We start from the raw sequence: 27,139 nt of genomic DNA on the forward strand, positions 1-27,139 counted from the left end.
GGGATTGAACCCAGGCCATGGCAGTGACAGTGCTGAGTGGTAACCACTGGACCCCCAGGGAACACCCAGTCAGATGAATTTTAGAAATAGGTTGCCATGTTCTAAAAACAGCCTTACTGGAATTTTGATTGGATTAATTTTGATGAAATTAATTGAATTTATAAACTGATTTGGGAGGCAATTTGCTGTTTTAATGATACCAAGTGTTTCTATCCAGGCTTATGAAGTGTGTCTCGATTTTGTTTTTAAGGTTCATAATTTTCTTCATCTGGATTTTGCATAGTTCTTGTTATGTTCATTCCAAAGTGTTTTATAATTTTTGTTGCTGTTGTGAATGGGGTTTGTGAATATATGAGGCTACCAAATTTGCATAACATCTTGTATCTGAGCACCTTTTGAACTTACTCTCATTTTGGATATCAGAATTAAGCAAGTTGATGTTATTTTTTAAATTATACATCATTTTTTATTTTGATGTACAGTTCTATGAATTTTAACACATTTATAGATTGATGTTACCAGTACCGTAATCAAGATACAGAACAGTCCCATTACCTCAGAAAATTCCCTTGTGGTCCCTTTATGGTTGCTCCCTCCCCCATCATAACCTCCTACAACCACCTGTCTATTCTTCATCCTCATAATTTTGTTTGTTTCAAGTCTGTTAAGTAAATGAGATCATACAGTATATCTTCTCTAATGCCTTTGAGATTGATCCAGTTTGTTGCATATAGTATTCTTAGTTCTTTTTTTTTTTTTTTTGCGGTACGCGGGCCTCTCACTGTCGCGGCCTCTCCTACTGCGGAGCGCAGGCCCAGCGGCCATGGCCCACAGGCCCAGCCGCTCCGCAGCACGTGGGATCTTCCTGGACCGGAGCAGGAACCCGTGTCCCCTGCTTCGGCAGGCGGACTCTCAACCACTGCGCCACCAGGGAAGCCCAGTGTGTTCTTTTTTATTGCTGAGTAGTATTCCATTATGTGACTGGACCACAGTTTGTATCCACTCCTACACTAAAGGACATTTGAGTTGTTTTCATGTTTGGCAATTATGAATAGAACTGCTATAAACTTTCCTGTACAGGTTTCTGTGTGAACATAAAATTTTATTTCTCTAAGATAACCCAGGAGTGGGATTGCTGGGTCATATGGTAAAAAACTGAAGTTTTTCTAGAAAGTTGGTTTTATTACAGGTTTATTATAGTATAATATTCCTAAAGAAACTTAAAACTCTAGTCTAGTTATTATTTTTATCACTTGGTACTGTTCTCAGCCCACTAGAAACTAAAGTTTTTCCATCAGCATTCTCTTGCCCTTTTATGGGAATGTGATGTATCTTTCCTATTGAGGTAGTAAGAGCACTAAAGGAAACCCAGAGTGCACCAGCAAGTGGTGTTGGTGATTCAGAGACTTAATTCATTCTGACTCAGTAGGAGATAAAGAGTTACTATATGTTAAAGAGACAGTTTTAATTGCTGTCATGAGGATAAGACTAGCAATGTAGTAGAATTATATAGTGGAAAGAATTCCCTGAAAGAAGAGAGTGGGGATAATCTATATCATGCACTTACATCACAAGGACATTGTGAACATAAAAGATACTCATGAAAATTTATGTGATGGAAGAATGGCATTTTTACTGCACAGACAAATTAGTTTTTGTGGGTTTTTTCTGTTTTATTTGTCTGTTTTGTGGGGGGTGGGATGCGCACCGCATGACTTTTTGGGATCTTAGTTCCCCGTCCAGGGATTGAATCCAGGCCCTTGGCAGTGAGAGTGCCGCATCCTAACCACTGGACCGCCAGGGAACTCCTGTGAACAGACAAATTAGATTAATGAATTATAACCAAGAGAACGTCTTACATCTAGTGAACAGTTTCTAATCAAGTCTTTAAATAGAATGATTGTGGTAGAAGTCCACTGTAGATGAGACCTGTCTCTCTAGGATGGTTCTTAATTTTTAGACCAGAAAAACACCAAAATCCTTATTTTATATATATTTAAAAATACAGGCACCAGTCATAAAATTCATCTGATTTAACTCTTTGATGAAAATGCTACCTATTGTCATAGAAGCAGCTATCCCATATTTGGGATTTGGGGATGTTAGTTCCATCTTCTGTCTTGGTTTTGGCTAGCTTTTCACAGCTGAAGATTATTTTGGTTTTTGAAATAATTGTTTGTTTTAATATTACAGTTTTCTTTCAAGTCAAGTTTTTCTTTCAAGTTCATTTTTCCCCATAGTTATTTTCATAGGCCCCTAGGGATCTCTCCCCTAACATGAACTACAGAAGAACTCACTTGTATCTGTCATTTGGTACTTAATTGAGACTGTTTTTTTACTGCCTTAAAAAATTATTTTCCAAAGTAATACATGCGTATAGCTTAAAAAGTCAAATAATACTAAAAAGCTTGTAACTGAAATCAGACTTTCTTTGCCTCCTCTTTATCATTCAGTACCATTAATCAAAGGCTCCTACTTTCAATTTTCTAGGCTCTTTTTTCTGATAGTCTTTTGGTTATCTCCTGATTTATAATTGTAGACATCACTGACTTTCCCCTTATGGAAGATGGATATAGCTTTCTTATGATTCACTTCCACATCTACTTTCCTTTCCTCAGCCTTTCTATTGCAATGATATATTTGGTTAAAGTTAGATTTTTTTAACTTAATCAAGCTATGTAAATGTTGTTCAGTGTTGGACCACAATAATTTATTTTCTTATATAATTTTTTATTTTTTCTAGAATTAATAGTTGCCTCAACTTTTGTGGGGTTTTTTTTTCAACTTTCTCATGGTTCTATGTATTTTCTGCAAATTGATCCAACATATCTTTCAAATACCTTGCAGTACCGATGCATATGATGTAACATATTAGTTCAAGAGAGAATAGGTGGGTAGAGGTTAAAAACAGCAAGATAGCGCTTTCACGGCACAGATGAATGGGGTAGTGGCTACAGGGAGATGTCAGGCCAAGATATTTTTTAAAAGATGGGCAAGGGCTTCCCTGGTGGAGCAGTGGTTGAGAGTCCGCCTGCCGATGCAGGGGACACGGGTTCGTGCCCCGGTCCGGGAAGATCCCACATGCTGCGGAGCGGCTGGGCCCGTGAGCCATGGCTGCTGAGCCTGCGTGTCCGGAGCCTGTGCTCCGTAACGGGAGGGGCCGCAACACTGAGAGGCCCACGTACCGCAAAAAAAAAAAAAAAAAAAAAAAAGATGGGCAAAATACCAACATGTTTGTCTGCTAATGGGAATAATTTAAGGGAAAGGGTGAAAATGGTGCTTTGAGGAGACGTGCTGGAATGGGTGAGAGGGGGTGGTAGAGGTGTTGTCTTTGGATAACGTGGACAGTCCTTAGAAGTAGGAGGAAAGTAGAGGGTACTATGCCAATATTCTGCAGGTGAGTGGTTCTATATGAGGGTGGGAGCTTGAGAAGTTTTCTTCTCATTGCAGCTCTTTTTTCAGTAAAATAGAAAGCAAGATTACCAACTAAGAATGTGACTGTCAAGGAGATAGGAGATATTAGAGATCTGAGAAAGTTACAGTAATTAACAGGTTAGTAGGAGAGTGAATGGACTGAGAAATATAGTAGAATTACCAGGCAGCCTTAACACTTCCCTGAGGTTACTGATCATGGATTTAAATCGAGAATAGACAGCCTGGATGTAATTTACTGTCCAGCAACATTCAGTTAACCAGACACAGGCATAGCATTTGTAGATGGTTGGGATTTTATTATAGTAAGTAGTGAAATGGAAACAGACCAAGGGCATTGATTTGGAATACCCAAGGGAGTGATTTCAATTAAAGACAATAGATTTAAGTAGGAAGTAAGTACTTGAGGGAGAAGGCAGACCATAAGAAGGTGGTGGGATCAATGGCTGTGGATCCCGGTGAGTTCAGATAGTTACTGGGATTCTAGAGTGGGTGGGTGGGAAAGTTAGGAGGAGGTGGTTAGAGAGTGGGAAACTCAAGATTAAGATCATAGTGGGTTTTCCGATATTGGTAGTTACAAAGTCTAGAGTAAAACAGTGTAAATGGCTTTTCCCTCCACCTTTCTAGCAGCTTTTTAGACTCTTCTCATTTATCCATGCTGTTGAGAAATTTCACAGTGAAGTGCCAAGGAGTTGGTCTTCATTCTTTGTTCCTGGTGCTCATTGAACCCTTTCAATATAAACATTCTTATCTTTCAGTTCTGGAGAATTGTCTCATTTTATTATTTAAAAATCGTCATTCTAGAATTCCTTTTTTTTTTTTTTGGTTGTGTCATGTGGTTTACAGCATCCTAGTTCCTGACTAGGGATTGAACCTGGGCCCTAGCAGTGAAAGTGCCGAGTCCTAACCACTGGACTGCCAGGGAATTCCCAAGAACCTTGATTATTTATTTTATTTACTTATTTATCTATCTATCTATCTATCTGTCTTGGTTTTCTGTCTCTGTTTCTATTTTACTTTCTGAGTGATGTCTTTAACTTTATCTTCCAATCTTTCTGTTAAATTTGTTTGAGTCCCTGCATGTGTCCTCCTCCTAGCTCTTTCCTTTTCTGATATTTGTCTTTGTAGTATCCAGTTCTGGTATCAATACTGTTTCTTCTGTTAACTCTCTGAGGATAGTAAAAGCTTTCTTCTTTTTTTTTTTTTTTTTTTAAGTAGATTTTTTGCTCCCTACATTGTTTCTCTTTTCTCTGGGATTCTTTCTTGGTGTCTGTCTTTCATACAGAGACTTTCTTTGGAATCTGGTAACCCTTGGTTGTCTGTGTCTGTTTAAGGTGGAACCCTAAGAAGCTGATCAGAAGCTGGTTTGCATGTATAGGATATGTTTGACCACAGAACTTTCCTTTGGGAGTCATCCAGTGCTTTTATTGGAGTACCCAGATATCTTTGTCTTTAGATCTCTTCTCTGGGACCATTCTGTTCTCTAGGTTAAGAATCTTCTGTTCTGCCCGAGAGGAGCCATGGTCCCACCCCTCAGCGGCAGTCTGACACTTAATCTCCGCCCCCCCCCCCGCCCCTTTTCATCTCCATGCCTCACTCCTGCCCTCTCCTGGGCCTGTTGACCTTGAGTCCAGAGCCTCGTTTGTCTTCTCCGCAGAGTAAGTTTACAGTCCCTTAAGAACCGGTGGTCATTGGTTTGGTTGGGGAGCAGCAGCATTCTTTATACAGACTTTTGACTTTGGAATTAGCCCAGCAGCTCCCCTGTCGCCTTTGGTCCCCTGGGACCTCCAAGTCTAGAGCCCTTTCCAAGTCATGCTGGGGAAATCACACTGTTTCTGGTTATAGTGTCCTTTCCTCTGTTGTCTCTTCTCTCTCTTTCAGAAAGTTATTGAAATAGCTTTCCCACTGTTGTCTTCTCAGCTTGTTATTGTGCTCTTGTGGCTGTATGCTTTTATTGTCAGTCTGTGTCCTCTCTCCTACACTAGAGGAGAAACCAGAGAGAGGCCAGAGGGAAAAAGATTCAGTCTTGAACCTCATTTATCCTTGGCCTCTAAATACTCAATAACTATTTGTTTTGGAAGTGAGCAAGCAGGACGGTAAAGATAGCCTTAGTATAAGTCTGATAACAGATACAGCTGAAAATGGTAAAGATGATCATCATGGTTCATTGTGGAGTATTCACATAAACCCAGTTCCCACAAATTAAAAATCACTTAATTACATAGTTGTGACACTTTTTTTTTATTGTGGTAAAATATGCATAACATTTACCATTGTAGCCGTTTTTAAGTGCAGCTCAGTGGCATTAAGTACATTTGCAGTGTTTGCAACCATCACTATCCATCTTCGGAACAGATACAGTCAATCCCATTATTCACAAATTCCATACTTGCAAATTCACATACTACAAATTATTTGTAATCCCAAAAATCAGTACTCGCTGTGCTTTTGCAGTCTTTTTCAGACACGCACAGAGCAGTAAAAAGTTTGAATTGCTTACTGTGCGTTTCCCCAGCTGAGGCCCAACGAGGTGACACTCTGCCTTTCAGCCTTCGTACTATAAACAGATGCCCTTTTTGTGGTTATTTAGTACACATTTTCCACATCTTTGTGCATTTTGTTGGTGATTTTATTGTTTAAAATGGCCCCCAACTGTAGGGCTGAGGTATTAGCCAGTGTTCCTAAGTGCAAGGCTTTGACGTGCCTTACAGAGAAAATACGTTTGTTAGGTAAACTTCATTCAGGCATGAGTTAGATAGTGCTGTTCAGTGTTAATGAATCAATAATGTATAGTAAATGAGGTATCCTTAAACAGAAACACACATAAAACAAGATTATGTATTGATCAGTTGATGAAAATGTTATGACCAGGGGCTCACAGGAGTCTTAACTCCTTCCCCCTAGGAACAGTGGTTCAGCATTCACTAGTTCAGTGTTCAGAGTGACTTCATAGAATGTAATTACCGTGAATAACGTGAATCAACTGTCCTTTTTTTTCTGAAGGAGGAGGGTTAATTGTTACTGGTGTTTTCCCCTAACAACAGATGTATGGGAAGGGGTATTAGAAAAGAGTATGGGCTTTCCTCAGATGTCTGATTCTTGAAAACGTTTTTAAGAGCAGAGAAATACGAAGCACGTTGAGAGCTCTCTACATGAGGTGTGTGGAAGGTGCTGCTCCGGTGCCTGGCTTGGCTTCACGGTGGCTGGGAGGAAAGTTGGCCTTTTGCTGGGACCTTCCGTATTCAAGGCACTGAGTTATTTTCTCTGGTCATTACTAAGTTTTTCCTGGATTGTACCCTTCTTAGAGCATACTCTAGGCTTGTGTGTGCCCTGCTCTGGATGCCTCTGATTTTTGTCCCCCAGAAATTATTTAAAGTCACTTGTCTGCTGATGCCACCTCTCCCATTCTCTTTGCCATTCTTTGTCATTTTGTCTTTATTGTTTAATTGGACTGTCAGGTGGAAGAAGAGAGAATGCATGTGATTAGTATGCCATCTTTAACTGAATGTCCTCATTATGGGTATGAAGGAGCTTTTCATTGTTATTTTTATTCAAGTTAATTATATATTATACAGTTTAAAGAGTCAAGGCTTTTTTTTTTAATGTGTTCCCTGCCCCCTCCCACAATTTCCTAATCTCCTAAGATGGCCACTTTCAGTCTTTCAAACTGATTCTTTATGTTTTACTTTCATATATTTTAATAGCATGTTTTATTCTTAATTATTTTTTCAGTTTTAGGCATCATTATCTATTGACTTCACTATAATTTTTTAAAGTCATCACTGACTTTTAAAAATTAACTCCTTATTGATATATAGCACACATCCAGAAAAAGTGTAAACATTTGCTTAACCATGACCCAGGGCAAAAATATACCATGACTTGAACCCCAGAAGTCCTCCTTTGTACCTCCTTCTAATCATTTCACTGGCCTTCCTCCCCAAGATAACCACTATCCTGACTTCTAAAACACCATATTCTGTTTTTTTCTCTTAAAATTTTACAATGGAAATCATACAGTATTTATTATTTTGTGTGTGCCTCTTTTACTCCACCCTGTGCTTGTGCCATTCACCCATTTTGTTTGTATTGTTAGGTTTTGATTTGAAGTTTTATTTTGTAGGGAGCTGTTATAGTTGATAGGCTTGTTCTCCGTTGCTGTAGACTGAATTGTGTCCCCTAGAATTTAGATGTTAAAGCCTGTTTGGAGGTAGGGCCTTTGTGGAAATAATTAGGTTAAACTAGGTCATAAGGGTAGGCCCCGATCTGATAGGATTAGTGTCCTTATAAAAAGAGACACCAGAGAGCTTGCTTGCTTTCTTCCACTTGTAAGGACACAGTGAGAAGGTGGTCATCTGCAAGCCAAGAGGAACTGCCCATGCTGGCACCCCGACCTCTGACTTCCAGCTTCCAACTGTGAGAAAATAAATTTCTGCTCTTTAAGCTGCCCAGTCTGTGGTATTTTTTGTTTTGACAGCCTGAGCTGACTAATATACCATTCTTCTGGATTATTGTGTCCTCTTAAAGGACCTGGGATCTTTTTCTGCCTGCTCTTGTAGATGCTGGTGGTTGTAGATGCTTTAACACCAGTCAGGAGCAGGGTGGATCTTTTGACCAGTGGTTAATTGACAGGAAGTGGAAGATACGGATTTTTCCTCCAGTGAGTATTTGCTGCAGGTTTGTTGGACTCTTGATTTGAGGAATGTTGGGCGGGGGGCGGGGGAAGCCCTTCTCATGTGTGAGCTCTCTTTATCCCTATTTTGTAATTTTCCACTTTGCTTTAGGCGTCAGAGTGAATAAATGGAATTTCCCAGAACTTTACACAAGTGCCAGGGACACTCCTGTTTCCTTGCCTAGTGAATTCCCTTGGCTTTTGCCGTGCACGCATGCATGCGCACACACACCTACGCGCACGCGCGCACACACACACACACACCCCCTCCACAACCTTGGGAATGAGTCAGTGGTCTTCTCTCCAGTCTGCATCTTTCTGAGGCACCTAAGTGATGCCCCACAGTTGCCTCCTCTTTTGGTGACCTCGAGGTCTGAGCTCTTCTCCAGGCTCCAGCTCTGGGCCAAGGTTATTTTGGTAGTTGAGTCATCCCAGCAAGGGAACTGGAAGGAAGAGGGGATTAGGAGCTTCCCCCTCAGTTTTCATTGACACACATACACACAGCATGTTAAATGATAATGTTTCACTCTGAGGACACTTGCTTTTGATAAAATGACTCTCTTCTACAGTTTGATTTAGCTGAATGCAACACATTTTTTTTTCTGTTTTTGCTTTAGATACTTTTTGAACAGCAGTACTTGAAAATGAAAATATATAATAACAAAATCAGAATAGAATCTTTAGAAGGTGGATATTGAGCAGAACCGGAAGAAACTAGTGATCAAGGGGCCTGTCATGAGAATAGAAACAAAGTCTCAGAAGATCAGAGGAAAGAGGAGCTGGAAAGGCAGCATTTTTGATGGATTTGGCCATGAGAATGAGGAAGAAAACAGAATTGTGGCCAGAACAGTGTTATTGAAGGGGTTTCTTCGGAAATCCCTTTGGGAGATGGAAATCCCTTGGATCTTTTGGAGATCCAAGTATACCACATAAAATTACATATGAAAGTAAAGTTTGAAGAAAATTCATTCATTCAACTTTAAATTATTTTTTTCTTTTTTGGCTGCGCCACACAGCTTGCAGGATCTTAGTTCCCCGACCAGGAATCGAACCTGTGTACCGTTCAGTGGAAATGCAGAGTCCTAACCACTGGACTGCCAGGGAGTTCCCTCAGCTTTAAAATAATGGAATTTTAAAGCCACATTGGTGGGCTTCCCAGGTGGCGCAGTGGTTGAGAGTCCGCCTGCCGATGCAGGGGACACGGCTTCGTGCCCTGGTCCGGGAAGATCCCACATGCCGCGGAGCAGCTGGGCCCGTGAGCCATGGCCGCTGAGCCTGCGCGTCCAGAGCCTGTGCTCTGCAACGGGAGAGGCCACAGCAGTGAGAGGCCTGCGTACCGCAAAAAAACACAAAAAAACAAAAAAACACACATTGGTATTTGTTAAAACACCAGAAACCCTGTTTCTTCACTGTTCTATCTCCATCTCTGATGTGTGTGTGGTTACTAATGCGAGTATTCAAGGCCTCAGATCACCCCAGTAAGCGTTTATTGAATGCTCCTTGTGTACAGGTAGTGCTCTAGGGCTATAACAGGATGTCTTCTCCCCATTGAGTTATGCACAAGGTGGTCATTGTTTGCATATTCCAGCAGCCAGTATTTCCTTTAGATTTATTTACTGTAGTTTCCATCAAGACTTATATTTTCCAAATATAGAATCAGAATTTTGACTTTGCTTTTTGCAAGCACACACACTCATTAACTCTCCCTCCCCCACCAATTCTGATTTTTTGCCTACCCCAGTCAGGGGTGAAGGGGTGATGGGTTCCTTGTACTTCAGGGTCAGACTCACTGGATGCCTTGCTGCAGTCTTTCCCTTTCTTTAGCTCCTTAGGAGGTTAATAGGTTCATAGGAAGTAATCAAATGGCATGGGCAGATGGAGGCTTTAAACCAAGTTAATCAGTTAAAAAAAAAAAAAAAGCTTTAATATGAATAGTGCAGCAGTTCTTGAAGTAGGGATGTGGACCCCTGGAGGTTTTCTGAGACCATTTTAGGGCGTCTGCAAAATCAAAACTGTTTTGGTAATACTATTTAAGACATTATTTGCTTCTTCCATTCTTTCTCACGAGCGTACAGTAGAATTTTCCAGAAGTATGTGACATGTGATATCATAACAGATTGACTACAGGAGGACATTTGAGAATTTCATTAAAATGTTATTTATATTAACACTAATAGACTTTTTCCCAATTTTTTTATGGTGATAAAATGCATATAAAATGTATTATCTTAACTGTTTTAAAGTGTATATTTCAGTGGTATTAAATACATCCATAATGCTGTGCAGCCATCACCACCATTCATCTCTAGAACTCTACATCTTATAAAACTGAAACTCTACACCCATTAAATTCCCCCTCCCCCCCCCCAGCCACCACCATTCTCCTTTCTGTCGCCATGCTTTTGAATACTCTAGGGACCTCATAAGAGTGGAAGCATGCAGTATTTGTATTTTTGTGACTGTTTTATTTCACTTAGCATAGTGTCCTCAAGGTTCATCCATGTTGTAGCAGGTGCCAGAATTTCCTTCCTTTATAAGACTGAATAATATTCCATCTTATGGATGTGCCTCATTAAGCTTTTCCATTAATCCCTTGATGAACTTTTTTATTTGGCCATGCTACGTGGCTTGTGGGATATTAGTTCCCTGACCAGAGATTGAACCTGTGCCCTCTGCAGTGGAAGTGTGGAGTCCTAACCACTGGACCTCCAGGGAAGTCCCCCTTGATGATCTCTTGAGTTGCTTCCACATCTTAGCTACTATACATAATGCTGCTATGAACATGGGTGCACAAATAGCTTTTTAAATCCTCGCTTTCGGGCTTACCTGGTGGCGCAGTGGTTAAGAATCCACCTGCCAGTGCAGGGGGGGACACGGGTTTGAGCCCTGGTAGGGGAAGATCCCACATGCCGTGGAGCAACTAAGCCCATGGGCCACAACTACTGAGCCTGTGCTCTAGAGCCTGCGAGCCACAACTACTGAGCCCGCATGCCACAACTACTGAAGCCTGCACGCCTAGAGCCTGTGCTCCACCACAAGAGAAGCCACCGCTGTGAGAAGCCCACGCACCGCAACGAAGAGTAGCCCCCAGTCACCACAACTAGAGAAGGCCTGCGGTACAGCAACGAAGACCCAGCACAGCCAAAAATCAATCAGTCAATCAATCTATCCGTCCATCCATCCTTGCTTTCAGTTCTGGGTACATACCGGAAGTGGAACTGCTGGATCATCTGGTAATTCTATTTTTAATTTTTTGAGGAAATCTGTACTTTTTTTTTTTTTTTTAAACAGTGGCTGTACCATTTTATACAATCCTACCAACAGTGCACAAGGGTTCCAGTTTCTCCACATCCTCACAAAGGCTTATTATTTTCTGGGGGTTTTTGGCAGTAAGCCATCCAGTTGGGTGTGGAGTGGTGTTTCCTAGTTTTGATTTGCATTTTTCTAATGATGAGGGATGTTGAGCGTCTTTTTTATGTGCTTATTGACCATTTGTATATCTTCTCTGGAGAAACATCTCAAGTCCTTTGCCCTTTTTTTTTTTTTTTTTTTTTTTTTTTTTGCTGTACGCGGGCTTCTCACTGTTGTGGCCTCTCCCGTTGAGGAGCACAGGCTCCGGACGCGCAGGCTCAGCGGCCATGGCTCACAGGCCCAGCTGCTCCGCGGCATGTGGGATCTTCCCGGACCGGGGCACGAACCTGTGTCCCCTGCATCGGCAGGCAGACTCTCAACCACTGCGCCACCAGGGAAGCCCCTTTGCCCATTTTTAAATCAGGTTTTTGTTGAGTTTTCAGAGTTCTCTGTATATTCTGGATATTAATCCCTTATCACATATGTAATTTGCAAATATTATTTCCCATTCTGTGGGTTGCCTTTTTACTCTGTTGATAACGTCTTTTGATGCATAAAATTTGAAATGTCATGAAGCTTTGCCCTATGTTTTCTTCTAAGAATTTGATAGTTTTATAGGTCGTAGATTTAGGTCTTTGATCCACGCTGAGCTAATTTTTGTATTTGATGTTAGGTTAAGAGTCTGATAACTTCATTCTTTTGCATGTGGATATCATTTCCCCAGCACCATCTGTTTTTTAATTTTTTAATTTTATTTATTATTTTTGGCTGTGTTGCGTCTTTGTTGCTGTGTGTGGGCTTTCTCTAGTTGTGGCGAGCAGTGGCTACTGTTTGTTGCAGTGCGCAGGCTTCTCACTGCAGTGGCTTCTTTTGTCGCGGAGCACGGGCTCTAGGCGCGTGGGCTTCAGTAGTTGTGGCGCGCAGGCTCAGTAGTTGTGGTTCACCGACTTAGTTGCTCCGCGGCATGTGGGATCTTCCCGGACCAGGGCTCAAACCCGTGTCCCCTGCATTGGCAGGCAGATTCTTAAGCACTGCACCACCAGGGAATCCCCCGCCCCGCCCCAGCCCCATTTGTTGAATATTATTATGTTGAAATGAGTTGTTCAGCAGTTATTTTTTGGTTTTTGTTTTTTTTGCGGTACGCGGGCCTCTCACTGTTGTGGCCTCCCACACCGCGGAGCACAGGCTCTGGACGCACAGGCCCAGTGGCCACGGCTCACGGGCCCAGCCGCTCCGCGGCATGTGGGATCTTCCTGGACCGGGACACGAACCCGTGTCCCCTGCATCGGCAGGCGGACTCTCAGCCACTGCACCACCAGGGGAGCCCCAGCACTTATTTTTAATTTATTTTTCTTTAAAAAAAATTTTTTTTGATTATTTTATTTATTTATTTTTGGCTACGTTGGGTCTTCATTGCTGCGCACGGGCTTTCTCTAGTTGTGGCAAGCAGGCGCTACTCTTTGTTGTGGTGCGCGGGCTTCTCACTGCGGTGGCTTCTCTTGTTACGGAGCACGAGCTCTAGGCACACAGGCTTCAGTAGTTGTGACACGTGGGCTCAGTAGTTGTGGCTTGTGGGCTCTAGAGCACAGGCCCAGTAGTTGTGGCTCACGGGCTTAGTTGCTCTGTGTCATGTGGGATCTTCCCAGACCAGTGTCGAACCCATGTCCCCTGCATTGGCAGGTGGATTCTTAACCACTGCGCCACCAGGGAAGTCCAGCATAATCTTTAAGAATATAAAGGGGACCAAAAAGTTCTAGAACCGTTGACAAAGAATCTTTGAACACTTTCCCCAGATTTTGACTATAGTCCCTTTCTTCTGTGGTGCTTCTTATTGGATCTGTGTTCTGAGGGACATATAGTAGGAACACAGCCTCATTGACATGGGGTGAGACCATTTGTTGTTCTGGACCTCAGGTGCAAAGCTGGGTTAATTATGTTCCCTAATTCATGGCAAAGCCTCTGTCTTCACTTACGTTTCCTTCCGTCCCCTGTCATCACCCCATCCCCCCTTCTCGATATCCATAGTTCCTAGTTCTGGTTAGCCGTAGTTCACTTTTAATTAATTTTTATTGGAGTATGGTTGCTTTACAATGTTGTGTTAGCCTCCACTGCACAACAAAATGAATCAGCCATACACATACAGATATCCCCTCCCTTTTGGACTTCCCTCCCATTTAGGTTACCACAGTGCACGTAGTTCATTTTTAAGCAAGAAAAGACAGACTGGCTAGGTGAGGATGTCGGTGCAGGGTTAGTACAACTTAATTTTTTTTCTTTTTTTTAAGATAAGTGCATATAATTAGAAGCTGTAGCTCTTTCTTCCTATGTCTTAGTGGCTTATTTTTAGACTGCCTCACTCCTTTTTGAACAAAGACTACTAGGGGACCCATTTGTTGCCTCTGTACATACTCATTTGGTTAGCTTGTTGATTGATCTGAAGCTAGGGCCTTTTCCTTCTCTAAGAGTGCCTTTTCCTTCTCGAAGAGCTAGTGCCTCTTCCTCTTCTCTAAAGAGCTTTTTTATTGAAATAAGATGTTTTTAAAGTTTTCAGATTCAACACCAACTTATTTGTTCGTATATTTACTCAATTAACCAGCTCCCACTTTGTGCTGGACACTCTAGAAAGCATTTTGGGCTGTATAAACCTATAAAAGCTATAGTTCCTGCCCTTGTATCCCAGAGTCAGATAAAATTAAAGTGTCAGAAAATAATGAATAGATTTGCTACATTGCCATATTTTTAGAATTGTTTTCATTGTATAATCTCTCTCCCCTTTTGGGAGGGGTTAGGAGGTGGTTTCTGGGAGACTTATTTTCCCTGTGTCTATAGGTAACTTAAATGTAACATGTTATAAAATACCCTTATTTGCATGAAGCCCCTCTTGTCAATTATAAAATATTTACAAAGTGTAAAATATAATTGTAACTGGTTGAGTTTTAGGTTTCTGAGGTTTGTTTACTTGCTTGCTATTTAACAATGCTACATGTCTGGGCATTTACAAAACTATTACTAATTAGTCTATAATGACCAAATTCTTAAAATCCATAAATATTAATTTTTTTCTAGGTCGCAATAAAAATAATTGACAAAACTCAGTTGAATCCAACAAGTCTACAAAAGGTAAGATTGGTCCAGTATCCAGTTTTTTTTTAATGATTTTCAGTGCTAATTGTCATCTAATTTGTCCATTAATTACCTCTACTATTATTTTTATTTATTGTATTTAGTACACAGTAAAGCTTCCTCTTCCTCAAATGAATGCAACTTAAATTTAATATGGTTTAAATGTAGTATTGTTGTATTTTTTTCCTTCAGTTGAAGATAATGATTTTTAAATGTTCTTAATAGCACAAACTGAAGGCTGTACTTTGAATATTCTAAATATTGACTAGAATAGAGTTATAAAAAAGACAGAACAACATAGTTTCATGTAATTAGTCTTAAGCAGAGTTACACATCTTTCTTACAGCTAATACTGAGATCTCTAAAGTCAGCACTTTGGCTTTCTTAAGCTACCACAATATGTCTAATCAAGGAGTGATGATTAATTGATATAAAAGGAAAATATAAAAGTAAAACTAAATTGATAGTTGAAAACATGTTTGTTAATGAGCTATTGCCATTTGTATTATCTAATGTAGATCAGGAGTTCTCAACCTGGTGCATGTTAAAATCACCTGGGCCTCTTTTCAAAATCCTGATGACTGTGGCCCATAGGGAGATTTAATTGCTCAGGTAGGGCCTGGTCATAGGTATTTCACTGGTGCATCAGTGAATGATTAATGATCTTCAAAATAAGATCCTTTTAGTCCCTTTTGGTTTTGCAGAGCCTTTTTACATACTTCATTTGATTTCTAGACTTGGCCTATGGTAGCTGGGGGATACAGAGACCTAGAAATAAGAACAGGAAGTCAGGCTTCCCTGGTGGCGCAGTGGTTGGGAGTCCGCCTGCCGATGCAGGGGACGTGGGTTCGTGCCCCGGTCCAGGAGGATCCCACATGCCGCAGAGCGGCTGCGCCCGTGGGCCATGGCCGCTGGGCCTGCGCGTCCAGAGCCTGTGCTCCACGGCGGGAGAGGCCACGGCAGTGAGAGGCCCGCGTACCGCAAAAAAAAAAAAAAGAACAGGAAGTCCTCTGCCACTTAGCTGAATGTGTAACTTGACCTTGAGCAGGTCACTTAACTTTCTGGACGTTGGGCTTCTCATCTTTTAAAATGAAGATAATTTCACTAAGTGAAATAAGTCAGACAGAAAGACAGGTACCATATGATCTCATTTATATGTGGAATCTAAAAAATAAAACAAATAGACAAACAAAATAAAACAGAAACAGGCTTACAGAGAGCGAAACTGTTGGTTGCCAGAGGGGAGCTGAGTGAAATAGGTAAAGGGGATTAACAGATATAAACTTTTAGTTATAAAGTAAACAAGTCATGGGGATATAATATACAGCATAAGGAATGTAGTCAGTAATGCTGTAATAATTTTGTATGGTGACAGATGGTTATTGGAGTTATCATGGTGATGATTTCATAATGTATTTGATTGTCACATCACTGTGTTGTACACCTGAAACTAACATAATATTGTATGTCAACTATACTTCAGTTGAAAATAATAATAAAAATAACTAATTAAATGGAGATTTAATCTTCTCATGATGGATTATATTAATGAAATAATACATATCAAAGAGTTTCATAAACTGCAAAGCAGTACGTAAGACATTTTAAGGGTAATCATGCCCTATCTACATTTCTAATGTAGTTCTAGTTCTGTTGGTTATTTTCTATTTATATCATCATAATTTTGAAACTGTGTGTGTGTGGGATTAAGGTGGAGAGGGAGACAGATTTTATCTTGCACTGAAAATGTTATTTAAACAAGTGGCTCTGCAGGGCATAGTGGGCCTTAAGGGTTCTCAGGGTGGCCCTGGAAGGATCCAAAATTTCCAGTCCTTTGTTCTGAACATGAAATTGTATCCATTTCCTTAAACTCATTTCTTCATATATCTAAGGACTTGGTAGTAATTAATAAGTTAGAGGTTACTAAAACTTGGTACTCAGAACTAAAATTAGCATGTAGAGAAGTTTGCTAAGGATTCTAATTCAGTATTCGAATGTTACAGATCTTCCACTATTCATGTGTACTTGCAGATAACTGGAATTCTAGCAGTTTTCTAGGAAGAATTTTATCATAGTATTGTCTTGAGTCGGTTGTGATTTTTCTTGCTTGCTTTTTTTCATTATTTTTGGTCATAGTTTTTAATTACCACTGTTCTTTTTTGTTATTATTCCAAATTACTGTTTGTCACATCATTACCAATTTAGTACCTGGTAGGCTGTCTGTTTAGCTTGATGGTGTGATGCAGATTTTTATCAGCATTAATTTTGGCATATAAATAATAAGACTTTTAAGATTTGTTTGGTATAGCTCAAGTATGAACCATCCACAAAAAATTTATACTAAAGGCAGATCCGTCCAAGTTAAATAATTTGATAAGTGTAATGTTTTCAGTTTGTAGGGCATTGTTTTAAATCATAAATCATGTGTTTGTGTTCTTATAAATTAGAAGCATTCTATAAATACTTCCTTCACATTCTTTTTCGCTGAGTTCCCTTTCCATGGAAAGGTGGCAGCAGAGTGGTGTATACCTGGCATCTTTTGCCCTTGTAATAGTGGTGCTTGCAGCTTGTTTTCTTCCTCAGCACCACTCACAGTTGTATCACACCTGCTCACTCAAATCTCTGTATATTGTGATTTTAAACTCTGGAACTTGGTGTATGGCCTTAGGAGCTAACAACATTCTGCCATCAACAATATGCGATCTTTTTGTACTGCCACTACCAAAAAAAATGTGGACTGGCTCATTCAGGCAGTGTTTGAACACAGGTGTTTAAAATAGTGTCATTTCAAAATGTTCACAGTATTCTGGCTTACACATTGAATCATGTACATCTGATAAACGCATTTAAGCAAACCTGAGTTGACTGCATATTAGTAAACTGATGTTATTTTCACTGACAGGTTCTTCACTTTTCCTTTTAATTTTTCCAGCCACTGAGTGAATAAATGTTAGATTCTAGTAAGATATATTTTTCTCCATTGTTTTTGTACATCTCAATTTCTGAGTACTATCCCTGAGACATTTTCTGTCCATAAATGTCTTTTAGGTCAGCCGTTAAAGAACTCTGTAATGTTGTGTACCTTTAATGATTTTGAAAACAACAGGAGTGAAAAAAAATGTTAGTCTTCCTCCTGGTTTTACAAAGTCACTTTCAGCTTTTTTTTTTTTTTTTTTTTTTGGGGGGGTGGGGGGTACACGGACCTCTCACTGTTGTGGTGTCTCCCGTTGCGGAGCACAGGCTCCAGACGCTCAGGCTCAGCGGCCATGGCTCACGGGCCCAACCGCTCCGTGGCATGTGGGATCTTCCCGGACCGGGGCACGAACGCTTGTCCCGTGCATCGGCAGGCGGACTCTCAACCACTGCGCCACCAGGGAAGCCCCATTTTTAGCTTTGATTTGGTTACAGATAATCTTGTTTTATTAAATTCAAGTTTGTCATTAAGAAGCAAGTTATGAATTTATTAAGACATGCAAGTAGGGCTTCCCTGGTTGCCCAGTGGTTAAGAACCTGCCTGCCAGTGCAGGGGACATGGGTTTGATCCCTGGTCCGGGAAGATCCCACGTGCCGCGGAGCAACCAAGCCCGTGTGGCACAACTACTGAGCCTGCGCTCTAGAGCCTGCGAGTCACAACTGCTGAAGCCAGCGAGCCACAACTACTGAAGCCCGCGTGCCTAGAGCCTGTGCTCTGCAACAAGAGAAGCCACCGCAGTGAGAAGCCCACGTGAAGCAACGAAGACCCAACGCAGCCAAAAATAAATAAATTTATAAAAGAAAAAAAAAAGACATGCAAGTACACTAAGTGTAACCCATCTAAAGTTATTTTCTTTTCTCATCTTGGAGTAGTGTGTTAATGTAAAGAGGGATTATAGAATAATGGTTAGGAACACAGTTAAGCCAGCCTACATGGATTCAAATCTCGACTTCAACCCAGCCTAGCTGTGTGACAAGTCACCTTCCTGGATCTTAGTTTCCCTGTTTGTAAAATGGAAATAATAACAGTACCTCTAGGGCTGTGGTGAGAATTAAATAAGTTAACATTTAAAAGCCCTTAGCACAGGGAGATCAGCTTAGTGCTTTGTGACCACCTAGAAGGGTGGGATAGGGAGGGTGGGAGGGAGACGCAAGAGGGAGAAGATATGGGGATATATGTTTATGTATAGCTGATTCCCTTTGTTATAAAGCAGAAACTAACACACCATTGTAAAGCAATTATACTCCAATAAAGATGTTAAAAAATAATAATAAAATAAAAGCCCTTAGAAGAGCTGAGTGTAGTTCCTAGCACATGGTAAGGACCGAGTGTTTGCTATTATTGTGTGTCCTGCTGAATATTGGTTTTGAGGGAGAGTGGGAGATTTTTTTTTTTTAACTTTTATTGGCGTGTAGTTGATTTACAATGTTGTTAGTTTCAGGTGTACAGCAGAGTGAATCAGTTATACATATACATATATCCACTCCTTTTTTTTTTAAGATTCTTTTCCCAGGAGATATTTTTTGTTTGTTTTTTAAATTTTACCCTCACAGGAAATAAGTAAAGCTTAAGGATTGAATGGTAGGTTCTGGCTTAGGTCTCATAGGACTTATTTGCAGTAGACTACTTCTGATCACGGCTAATATTTGCGCATTTAGTATATATGGAGTACTGTATTAGTTTGCTCGAGCCACTATAACAAAATTCTGTAGACTGGGTGTCTTAAACAACAGACATTTATTTCACACAGTTGTAGAGGCTGGGAAGTCCAAAATCAGGGTTGCCAGCATGGTCGGGTTCTGGTGCAAGCTCTCTCTTTGGCTTACAGAGGGCTGCCGTCTCACTGTGTCTTCATAGCAAAGTAGGGGGAAGGTACATGAGCATGCTGTTTGATGTCTCTACTTATAAGGGTACTTAATCCCATCATAAGGACCCACCCTCATGACCTCATCTAAACCAACTTAATTCCCAAATGCTCCATCTCCAAATATCACATTGTGGGACAGCTTCATGAAGTAAGTTCTGTTATTCAGGAAAGAGAGGCCAGGGAGATAAAGTAATCTGCCCAACGTCCCCTGACTAATAAGTGATAGCTGCTTGGGCAGTCATTTTATGATAGGTGTAGTCATCATTGAGTCGAGCATTAATGAACTCTAAATGAAAACATGTTTACCACAGTTTAGACCATAGAGCATTTGCTGTAAGCAATGTCCCAGGTATATTAGTTGGATAGGAATTCATTGTCATTAGATACTAGAGCATATGCTTCCCATGTTCTTACACATATAGGCGTTCTCACAGTAGCTAGTCTGATAGATATCTTTTCACCTTCATACTCTGTTAGGTGAGTATTACTACCATCTTGATTTTCCATTGAGGAGACAGAGTCTGAGAAGTTGGTATAGTCAGACTCTCCAGTTCGTAAGTGATGGAGCAAAGATGTAAATCTTAGCCTGACTCCAAAGCATGGACTATTTCCACTTCATTATGGCCCCCTCCTGTAATTAAATTTCCCTAACTGAGATGGGAACTAACCTGAGGCTTTCTTTGTAGTAGCTATGAAGAAGTCAGTAAATAGTTTCAAGGTTGAGGAAATATTGGGTTGGCCGAAAAGTGCCTTCAGTTTTAAAGTAAAAATAAAAGACACATTTTTCATTTTCGCGAAGAACTTTATTGAAAAATGTATTCACCCTTTTGTTCCACTACCTTCTGCCATTTTTCAGGCAACTTCATAGTTCCATCTTCCCAAAACTTTTTCTCTTTTTGAGCAAAGAACTGTTCCAGGTGCCTTTATAGTCTCCCAGGGAATTGACATTTTTTCCCTTAAGAGAATTTTGTAAAGACCGAAATAAATGGAAATCCGAAGTTGCAACGTCTGGTGAACACGGCGGATGAATCAGAGCTTCCAGCCAAGCGGTAACAGTTTTTGCCTGGTCATCAGAGGAACATGCGGTCTTGTGTTATCCTGATGGAAGATTATGCGTTCTCTGTTGACTAATTCTGAACGCTTTTTGTCAAGTGCTGCCTTCAGTTAGTCTAATTGGAAGCAGTACTCGTTGGAATTAATCGTTGGGTTTTCCTGAAGGAACTCGTGATAGAGGACTCCCTTCCAATCCCACCATATACAGAACATCACCTTTTTAGGATGAAGACCGGCCTTTGGTGTGGTTGGTGGTGGTTCATTTCGCTTGCCCCACGCTCTCTTCTGTTCCACATTATTGTACAGTATACACTTTTCATCGCCTGTCACAATTTGTTTTAAAAACGGAACGTTTTCATTATGTTTCAGTAGAGAATCGCATGAGGAAATACGGTCAAGAACGTCTTTTTCGCTTTACTTACATGGAACCCATACATCAAAGCGATGAACATAACCAAGCTGGTGCAAATGATTTTCATAGCTTGATTTGGGTATTTTGAGTATGTCAGCCATCTCCCGCGTGGTATAACGTTGGTTGTTCTCAGTGTCTCAATTTGATCACTGTCAACTTCAACTGGTCTACCCGACCGTGGAGCATCGTCCAGCGAGAAATCTCCAGCACGAACCTTCACACACCACTTTTGACACGTTCAGTCACAGCACCTTCTCCATACACTGAGCAGATCTGTTTTTGCATTTCAATTGCGTTTTCACCTTTCTTGAAATAATAAAGCATAATATGCCGAAAATGTTTTTTTCTTCCATCTTCAATATTAAAATGGCTACACAAAAATTCACTAATTTTGTTGAGCCTTTTTTTTAAATGCACTCTTATATGACAGCTGTCACACACAATCTAACAAAATTGTTTCAAATGAAGTTAAAGACAACTAAGTGCTACTAGAGCCATCTTACAGAAAAAACCAAGCAAACCTTTTGGCAAACCCAATATTTCAAGTACGAAAGAGAAGTAGGCCTTGTACCCCACCTCCCCTTCCAAACTTTGCATAAGTCATATTTTTATGCAAATTTGCTTATTCACTCCTTCACTTAACAAACACTTATTAGTAAATACCTGCTGTGTGCCAGGCACTGTTCAGAGCACTGAGGGTACAACATTGAACCAAATGAATGAAGTTCCTACTTTCATGGAATTGATATCATAGTGGGAGAGCAGCAATAAACAGATATATAATGTCATGTCAGTGCCATGAAGAAAAATAAAGCAAGATGTATTGACTGTATTTTCTTATTTTTTGTATTCTTGATGCTCTGGCATCTGGGACCTTGCTGACCTGAGATAGACTACTCCCCAGGGCTAGCTAGTTCCTGGAAATAGTAAGCAACTCCCCTGTGAGTACACTGTTCAGATGCAAACTAACCAGTACAGAGCCCATACTCTGAACCATCTCCCCTATCTGGCTCTTAAACTCCAAGAGGCAATATTTCTCTGCCCTAATCATTGCAGAGCTGGTATCGGACACCTAGAGACCGTACTTATACTCAAGAACCTGCTGAAATTATCCCAATGAACCAGTCCTCAGCCTGCTTACCCTGCCTGGACTTACCTTTCCTGTGGAAACCAGAATAAAAACTCTTCCCCATGCTTTCCCCTTGCTCCGTCGGCCTTCTAACCCATCCTGGTGCTTCCTCACATGGCCCTGCATGGCACTGTGTGCCCCCTTCTTTTGGGAACTATAAGTAACAGACCATCATTTTAATGGCACTCTTCTCCTGATCTCTTGGCTCACCATACCTGAATAATAATAGAACCTACATTTTAAAACACAGGGTGGGGACTTCCCTGGTGGCACAGTGGTTAAGAATCCGCCTGTCAATGCAGGGGACCATGGGTTCAAGCCCTGGTCTGGGAAGATCCCACAGGCTGCGGAGCAACTAAGCCTGTGCGCCACAACTACTGAGCCTGCGCTCTAGAGCCCGCGAGCCACAACTACTGAGCCTGCATGCCACAACTAACTACTAAAGCCTGCATGCCTAGAGCCCATGCTCTGCAACAAGAGAAGCCACTGCCGTGAGAAGCCCGTGCACCGCAATGAAGAGTAGCCCCTGCTCACTGCAACTAGAGAAAGCCCGCATGCGCAACAACGAAGACCCAATGCAGCCAAAAATAAATAAATAAATTTAAAAAACAAAAACACAGGGTGAGGAGATAGTATGCGAGGAATGTGTAGATTTCAAGTGAAAAGTAGGGGTGCCCTCTTAGTAATCCGTTTAAGAAACATTCTTGTTCTCCTGAACCAAGCGTTGTGATAAGAAGAGTCAGATAAGTACAACAGACTCTGGGTGAACTTCACCATGTGGTTTGCAGTAAAAGTTTACTTAGACCTTTAGGATCTAAATGTTTTTTACCAAGTAATAAAGAATGGAAAGACCTTTGCAGTCCTCCTTGCAGCGTTGACATGGAGGTCCTCACTAAGTGTTCGTGGGAGGATTGCACACACAGCTTGAGGAGCAGCAACTGCAGCAGCGGTGGGCTGCCGAGGCCTGCGAGTATGCAGGGCAGTGCAAGGCCCTGAGCTGGCGGTTACATCAGGCCAAACTGGGAGCCTTGAATGCCCCGGCCCTTTAAGGAACAATCATCTCTGTGTAATAAACTTTTCAGTAATTCCCTAACTTTCCCCTGGGTTCTTCTGACTAAGATTTTGTTATTTTAGAAATATTCAGTCTTCTCGGTGGCAGAAACTTTAATTGTCACCATACTGTGACATAGGCAATTTAAACAGTAATCTCTTTTTCTTAAACTGGAACCATTAGTTAAAAACAAATGTGTGAATGTAGTGAAATAATTGATTTTTTAAAATATGTGTCTATGATAGCTGGTTAGCCAGCTTTAAACATGTATAGGGGTGGAGGCACACTGCTTCCTATGCCATCTTGCTCCAGTGTTGGACGACTCTAGTTATTATACAGGGTTTTTTTCTTAATTAATTTATTTATGGCTGTGTTGGGTCTTCATTGCTGCACGCAGGCTTTCTCTAGTTGTGGTGAGCAGGGACTATTTTTCATTGTGGTGCGCGGGCTTCTCACTGCGATGGCTTCTCTTGTTGCGGAGCACGGGCTCTAGAGCGCAGGCTCAGTAGTTGTGGTGCACGGGCTTAGTTGCCCGCAGCATGTGGGATCCTCCCGGACCAGGGATCGAACCTGTGTCCCCTGCATTGGCAGGCGGGTTCTTAACAACTGCGCCACCAGGGAAGTCCCTAAACAGGTTTTTTTCTTTCATAGTTTACACTAGCATCTGTCTTCTAGAAACATGTACAGTACTGTTCTCTGTTCTTTCATTTGGAGCTTTGGAGGTTAAATCTACCAGTCCACAAAAATAACCCCTACCAATCCAACATAACCAACTATCTTGGGTCTTCTTGGTCCCTTCTCCAGAGTAAATACTCAGCCTCTTGGGCCAGCTACAGGACTTGCCCTCAACACAGGGCTAGTTTATTCCACATCAGTAATTGATTTTTTTCTTAACTGAATTTATTTCATTCTTGCTGAAGACCATTTAAATGGTTTCCTACCATAATTCCAGTCCTTTTAGTGTATTTTTGAAAAATGAGTCTTTTGTATTAGCTATCACTTCTAGTTTGGTGCTGTATACATTGGACAAGGATGTTTTCATCCAATTAAAATATCCCACAAGGTAGGGACAAGGCACCTCATTGGAGAATCCACCCTTTAGTTGGTTCTGCTGACTCATCAAGCAATATTTGAGTAATATTCAAGCACCATTCTCAAATCCAGACTTTTAGTAAGAGAGAAACAGAAATCCCTGTGTTAAAAAAAAATTAATCAAAATTACTAAGGAAAAAAAAAGAATGATTTTAAATTTAAGTATGTGCATAAATTCAAGTATGTGCAAAATGCGGGAATTCCCTGGAGGTCCAGTGGTTAGGATTCCACACTTCCTCTGCAGGGGGCACGGGTTCGATCCCTGGTCGGGGAACTAAGATCCGACATAGCCGTGCACTGTGGCCAAAAAAAAAAAGTATATACAGCAGATTGCTGAATGATTATCAAAGTATTGTTGACTATAGGTTCCTTTTATCGGGGTCTTTGTGAGAAATTTTACTTACACCCACTCAAGTCTGGTTTCTTTTTAAAGTTGGTGTTTATTTTGGAGCCACTGTTAATGGTTAGAGCTCTGTAATAGCAGTGACCTTTTTTTGGCATCCCAGGGAATCTCAGTTGTGGGACAAGCCAGGGAACTGTATATTTGGAAGCAGAGAGAACCCGCTCATGCTTTTCTTATGGTCTACAATGTAATGTACTCTTACTGTTACCGCCACTGAGTTATCTGGGGTACTTTTGCTTCAGCCTCCTTAGGGCAGTCTTTTTTAACCCTTGTTGTGCAGTAGAATCATCTGTGTAGTTAAAAAAAAACCCTTAATTTCTATTCTCTTTCTAAAGGTAACCTGTTTTAAAGATGACCCCCTCCTCCAGTGTTTTAAGTCTTATAGACTGCTGCCACTACAGCTGCCAGATATCTCCCCCCCTCTCAAACGCTTCCTGACCCAATTTCTGGACTTCTTTCCTTCTCCGTACCCATCTGGTGAAGCACAAATCATTGTTGGGATCTTTTTCATTGATGAGCGCTGTTGATCTTTTCCTTTCTTAATACCTTCCTCTTTCCATATTGACTTGTAGGAGACTAAACAGCTCAGGCCATTAACAAAAGTAGTTGTTAGAATCCTTTTTTGTAAATTTTTTAAAATTGAAGTATAGTTGTTGTACAATATTATATAAGTTGCAGGTGTACAATATGGTGGTGATTCACAATTTTGAAAGGTTATACTCCATTTATAGTTATTATAAAATATTGGTTATGTCCCCTGTGTTGTACAGTATATCCTTGCAGCTTATTACCTAATAGTTTGTATCTCTTACTCCCCTACCCTATATTGCCCCTCCCCACTTCCCTCTCCCCACTGGTAACCGCTGGCTTCTTCTCTGTACCTGGGAGTCTGCTTCTTTCATATATGTTGGATACTAATTCCTTATCATTCATATCATTTGAAAATATTTTCTCCCATTCAGTAGGTTGCCTTTTCATTTTGTCAGTGGTTGCCTTTGCTGTGCAAAAGCTTTTAAGTTTAATTAGGTCCCATTTGTTTATTTTTGCTTTCATTTCCTTTACTTTAGGAGATGGATCCAAAAAAATATTGCTGCAATTTATGTCAAAGAGTGTTCTGCCTATATTTTTCTCCAGGAGTTTTATAGTATCCAGTCTTACATTTAGGTCTTTAATCCATTTTGAGTTTATTTTTGTATATAGTGTTAGAGAATGTTCTAATTTCATTCTTTTACATGTAGCTGTCCAGTTTTCGCAACACCACTTACTGAAGGGACTGTCTTTGCTTCATTGTATATTCTTGCCCCCCCTTGTCATACGTTAATTGATCATAAGTGTGGGGGTTTGTTTCTGGGCTCTGTATCTTGTTCCATTTATCTATGTGTCTCTTTTTGTGCCAGTACCATACTGTGTTGACTACTGTAGCTTTGTAGTTTAGTCTGAAGTCAGGGAGTATGATTGCTCCATCTCTGTTCTTCTTTCTCAAGATTGTTTTGGTTATATGGGGTCTTTTGTGTTTCCATACAAATTTTAAAATTATTTGTTCTAGTTCTGTGAAAAATGCCATTGGTATTTTAATAGAGATTGCATTGAATCTGTAGATTGCCTTGGTTAGTATGGACATTTTAACAATATTGATTCTTTAGCGCACTCCATCTGAAAGCAGCAGAATACACATTTTCATCAAGTATACATGGAACATTCTCCAGGATAGATCACATGCTAGGCCACAAAACAAGCCTTGGCAAACTTAAGAAACTGTAAGTCATATCAATTGTCTTTTCTGACCACAACACTGTGAGAGTAGAAATCAACCACAAGAAAAAAAGCTGTGAAAAACACAAACACGTGGAGGCTAAACAATATGGATCACTAGACCAGTGGATCACTGAAGGAATCAAAGAGGATATTAAAAAATACCTAGAGTCCTGACTATTAATTTCAATCCAGCATCTGCATTCAGATCAGTGTAATGAATTAGGTAAACTTTTACAAACAGGATATGGTAAATGAAATCTAAGTCAAACCCTCTTCATTTTACATGTTTAAAATATTGAGAATAAAAATATATGTATATTGTTACATTTCAAAAATAGTAATAGGAGTGTAAGAAAATATAGCTTCAGTGTTGCTGCTGCTTTATGGGGAAATTTTTAATTTATTGCCAGACATTTTCACTTTGGCAGCAAATTTAGAGTACAGATTGTGAATTGAGAATATTAGAATTTATTTTTAATTGTACCAATTGTTCATTGTGCTATTTTAGAAAAGCCACTGAAGAACCAACTATTTTATTTTATTTTATTTTGCTGTATCGGTTCTCAGTTGCGGCACACAGATCTTCCTCAACAGCATGCAGGATCTTTCGTTGTGGCGTGCAGGCTCTTTGTTGCAGCGCGTGGGCCTCTCACTAGTTGTGGTGTGCGGGCTCCAGAGCGCACCAGCTCAGTAGTTGTGGCACTTGGGCTTAGTTGTCCCGTGGCATGTGGGATCTTAGTTCCCCGACCAAGGATCAAACCCACATCCCCTGCATTGGGAGATGGATTCTTAACCCCTGGACCACCAGGGAAGTCCCAAGAACCA

At 40.7% G+C, this 27,139-nt stretch overlaps 1 protein-coding gene across 10 annotated transcripts in view; it reads left to right on the top strand.

Annotated features, from left to right (window-relative positions):
• The window catches only part of MARK3 (microtubule affinity regulating kinase 3), a 108,104-nt gene that overhangs the window by 24,900 nt on the left and 56,065 nt on the right, over positions 1-27,139 (top strand). For all 10 annotated transcript variants that reach the window (XM_060295322.2, XM_030883284.3, XM_060295324.2 and 7 more), the window contains one exon: positions 14,522-14,575. In XM_060295322.2, coding sequence (XP_060151305.1) covers positions 14,522-14,575 — 54 coding nt within the window. The remainder of the gene's footprint in view (positions 1-14,521; positions 14,576-27,139) is intronic.

This window comes from Globicephala melas, chromosome 2, assembly GCF_963455315.2.
Source record: "Globicephala melas chromosome 2, mGloMel1.2, whole genome shotgun sequence".
Taxonomy (NCBI): domain Eukaryota; kingdom Metazoa; phylum Chordata; class Mammalia; order Artiodactyla; family Delphinidae; genus Globicephala; species Globicephala melas.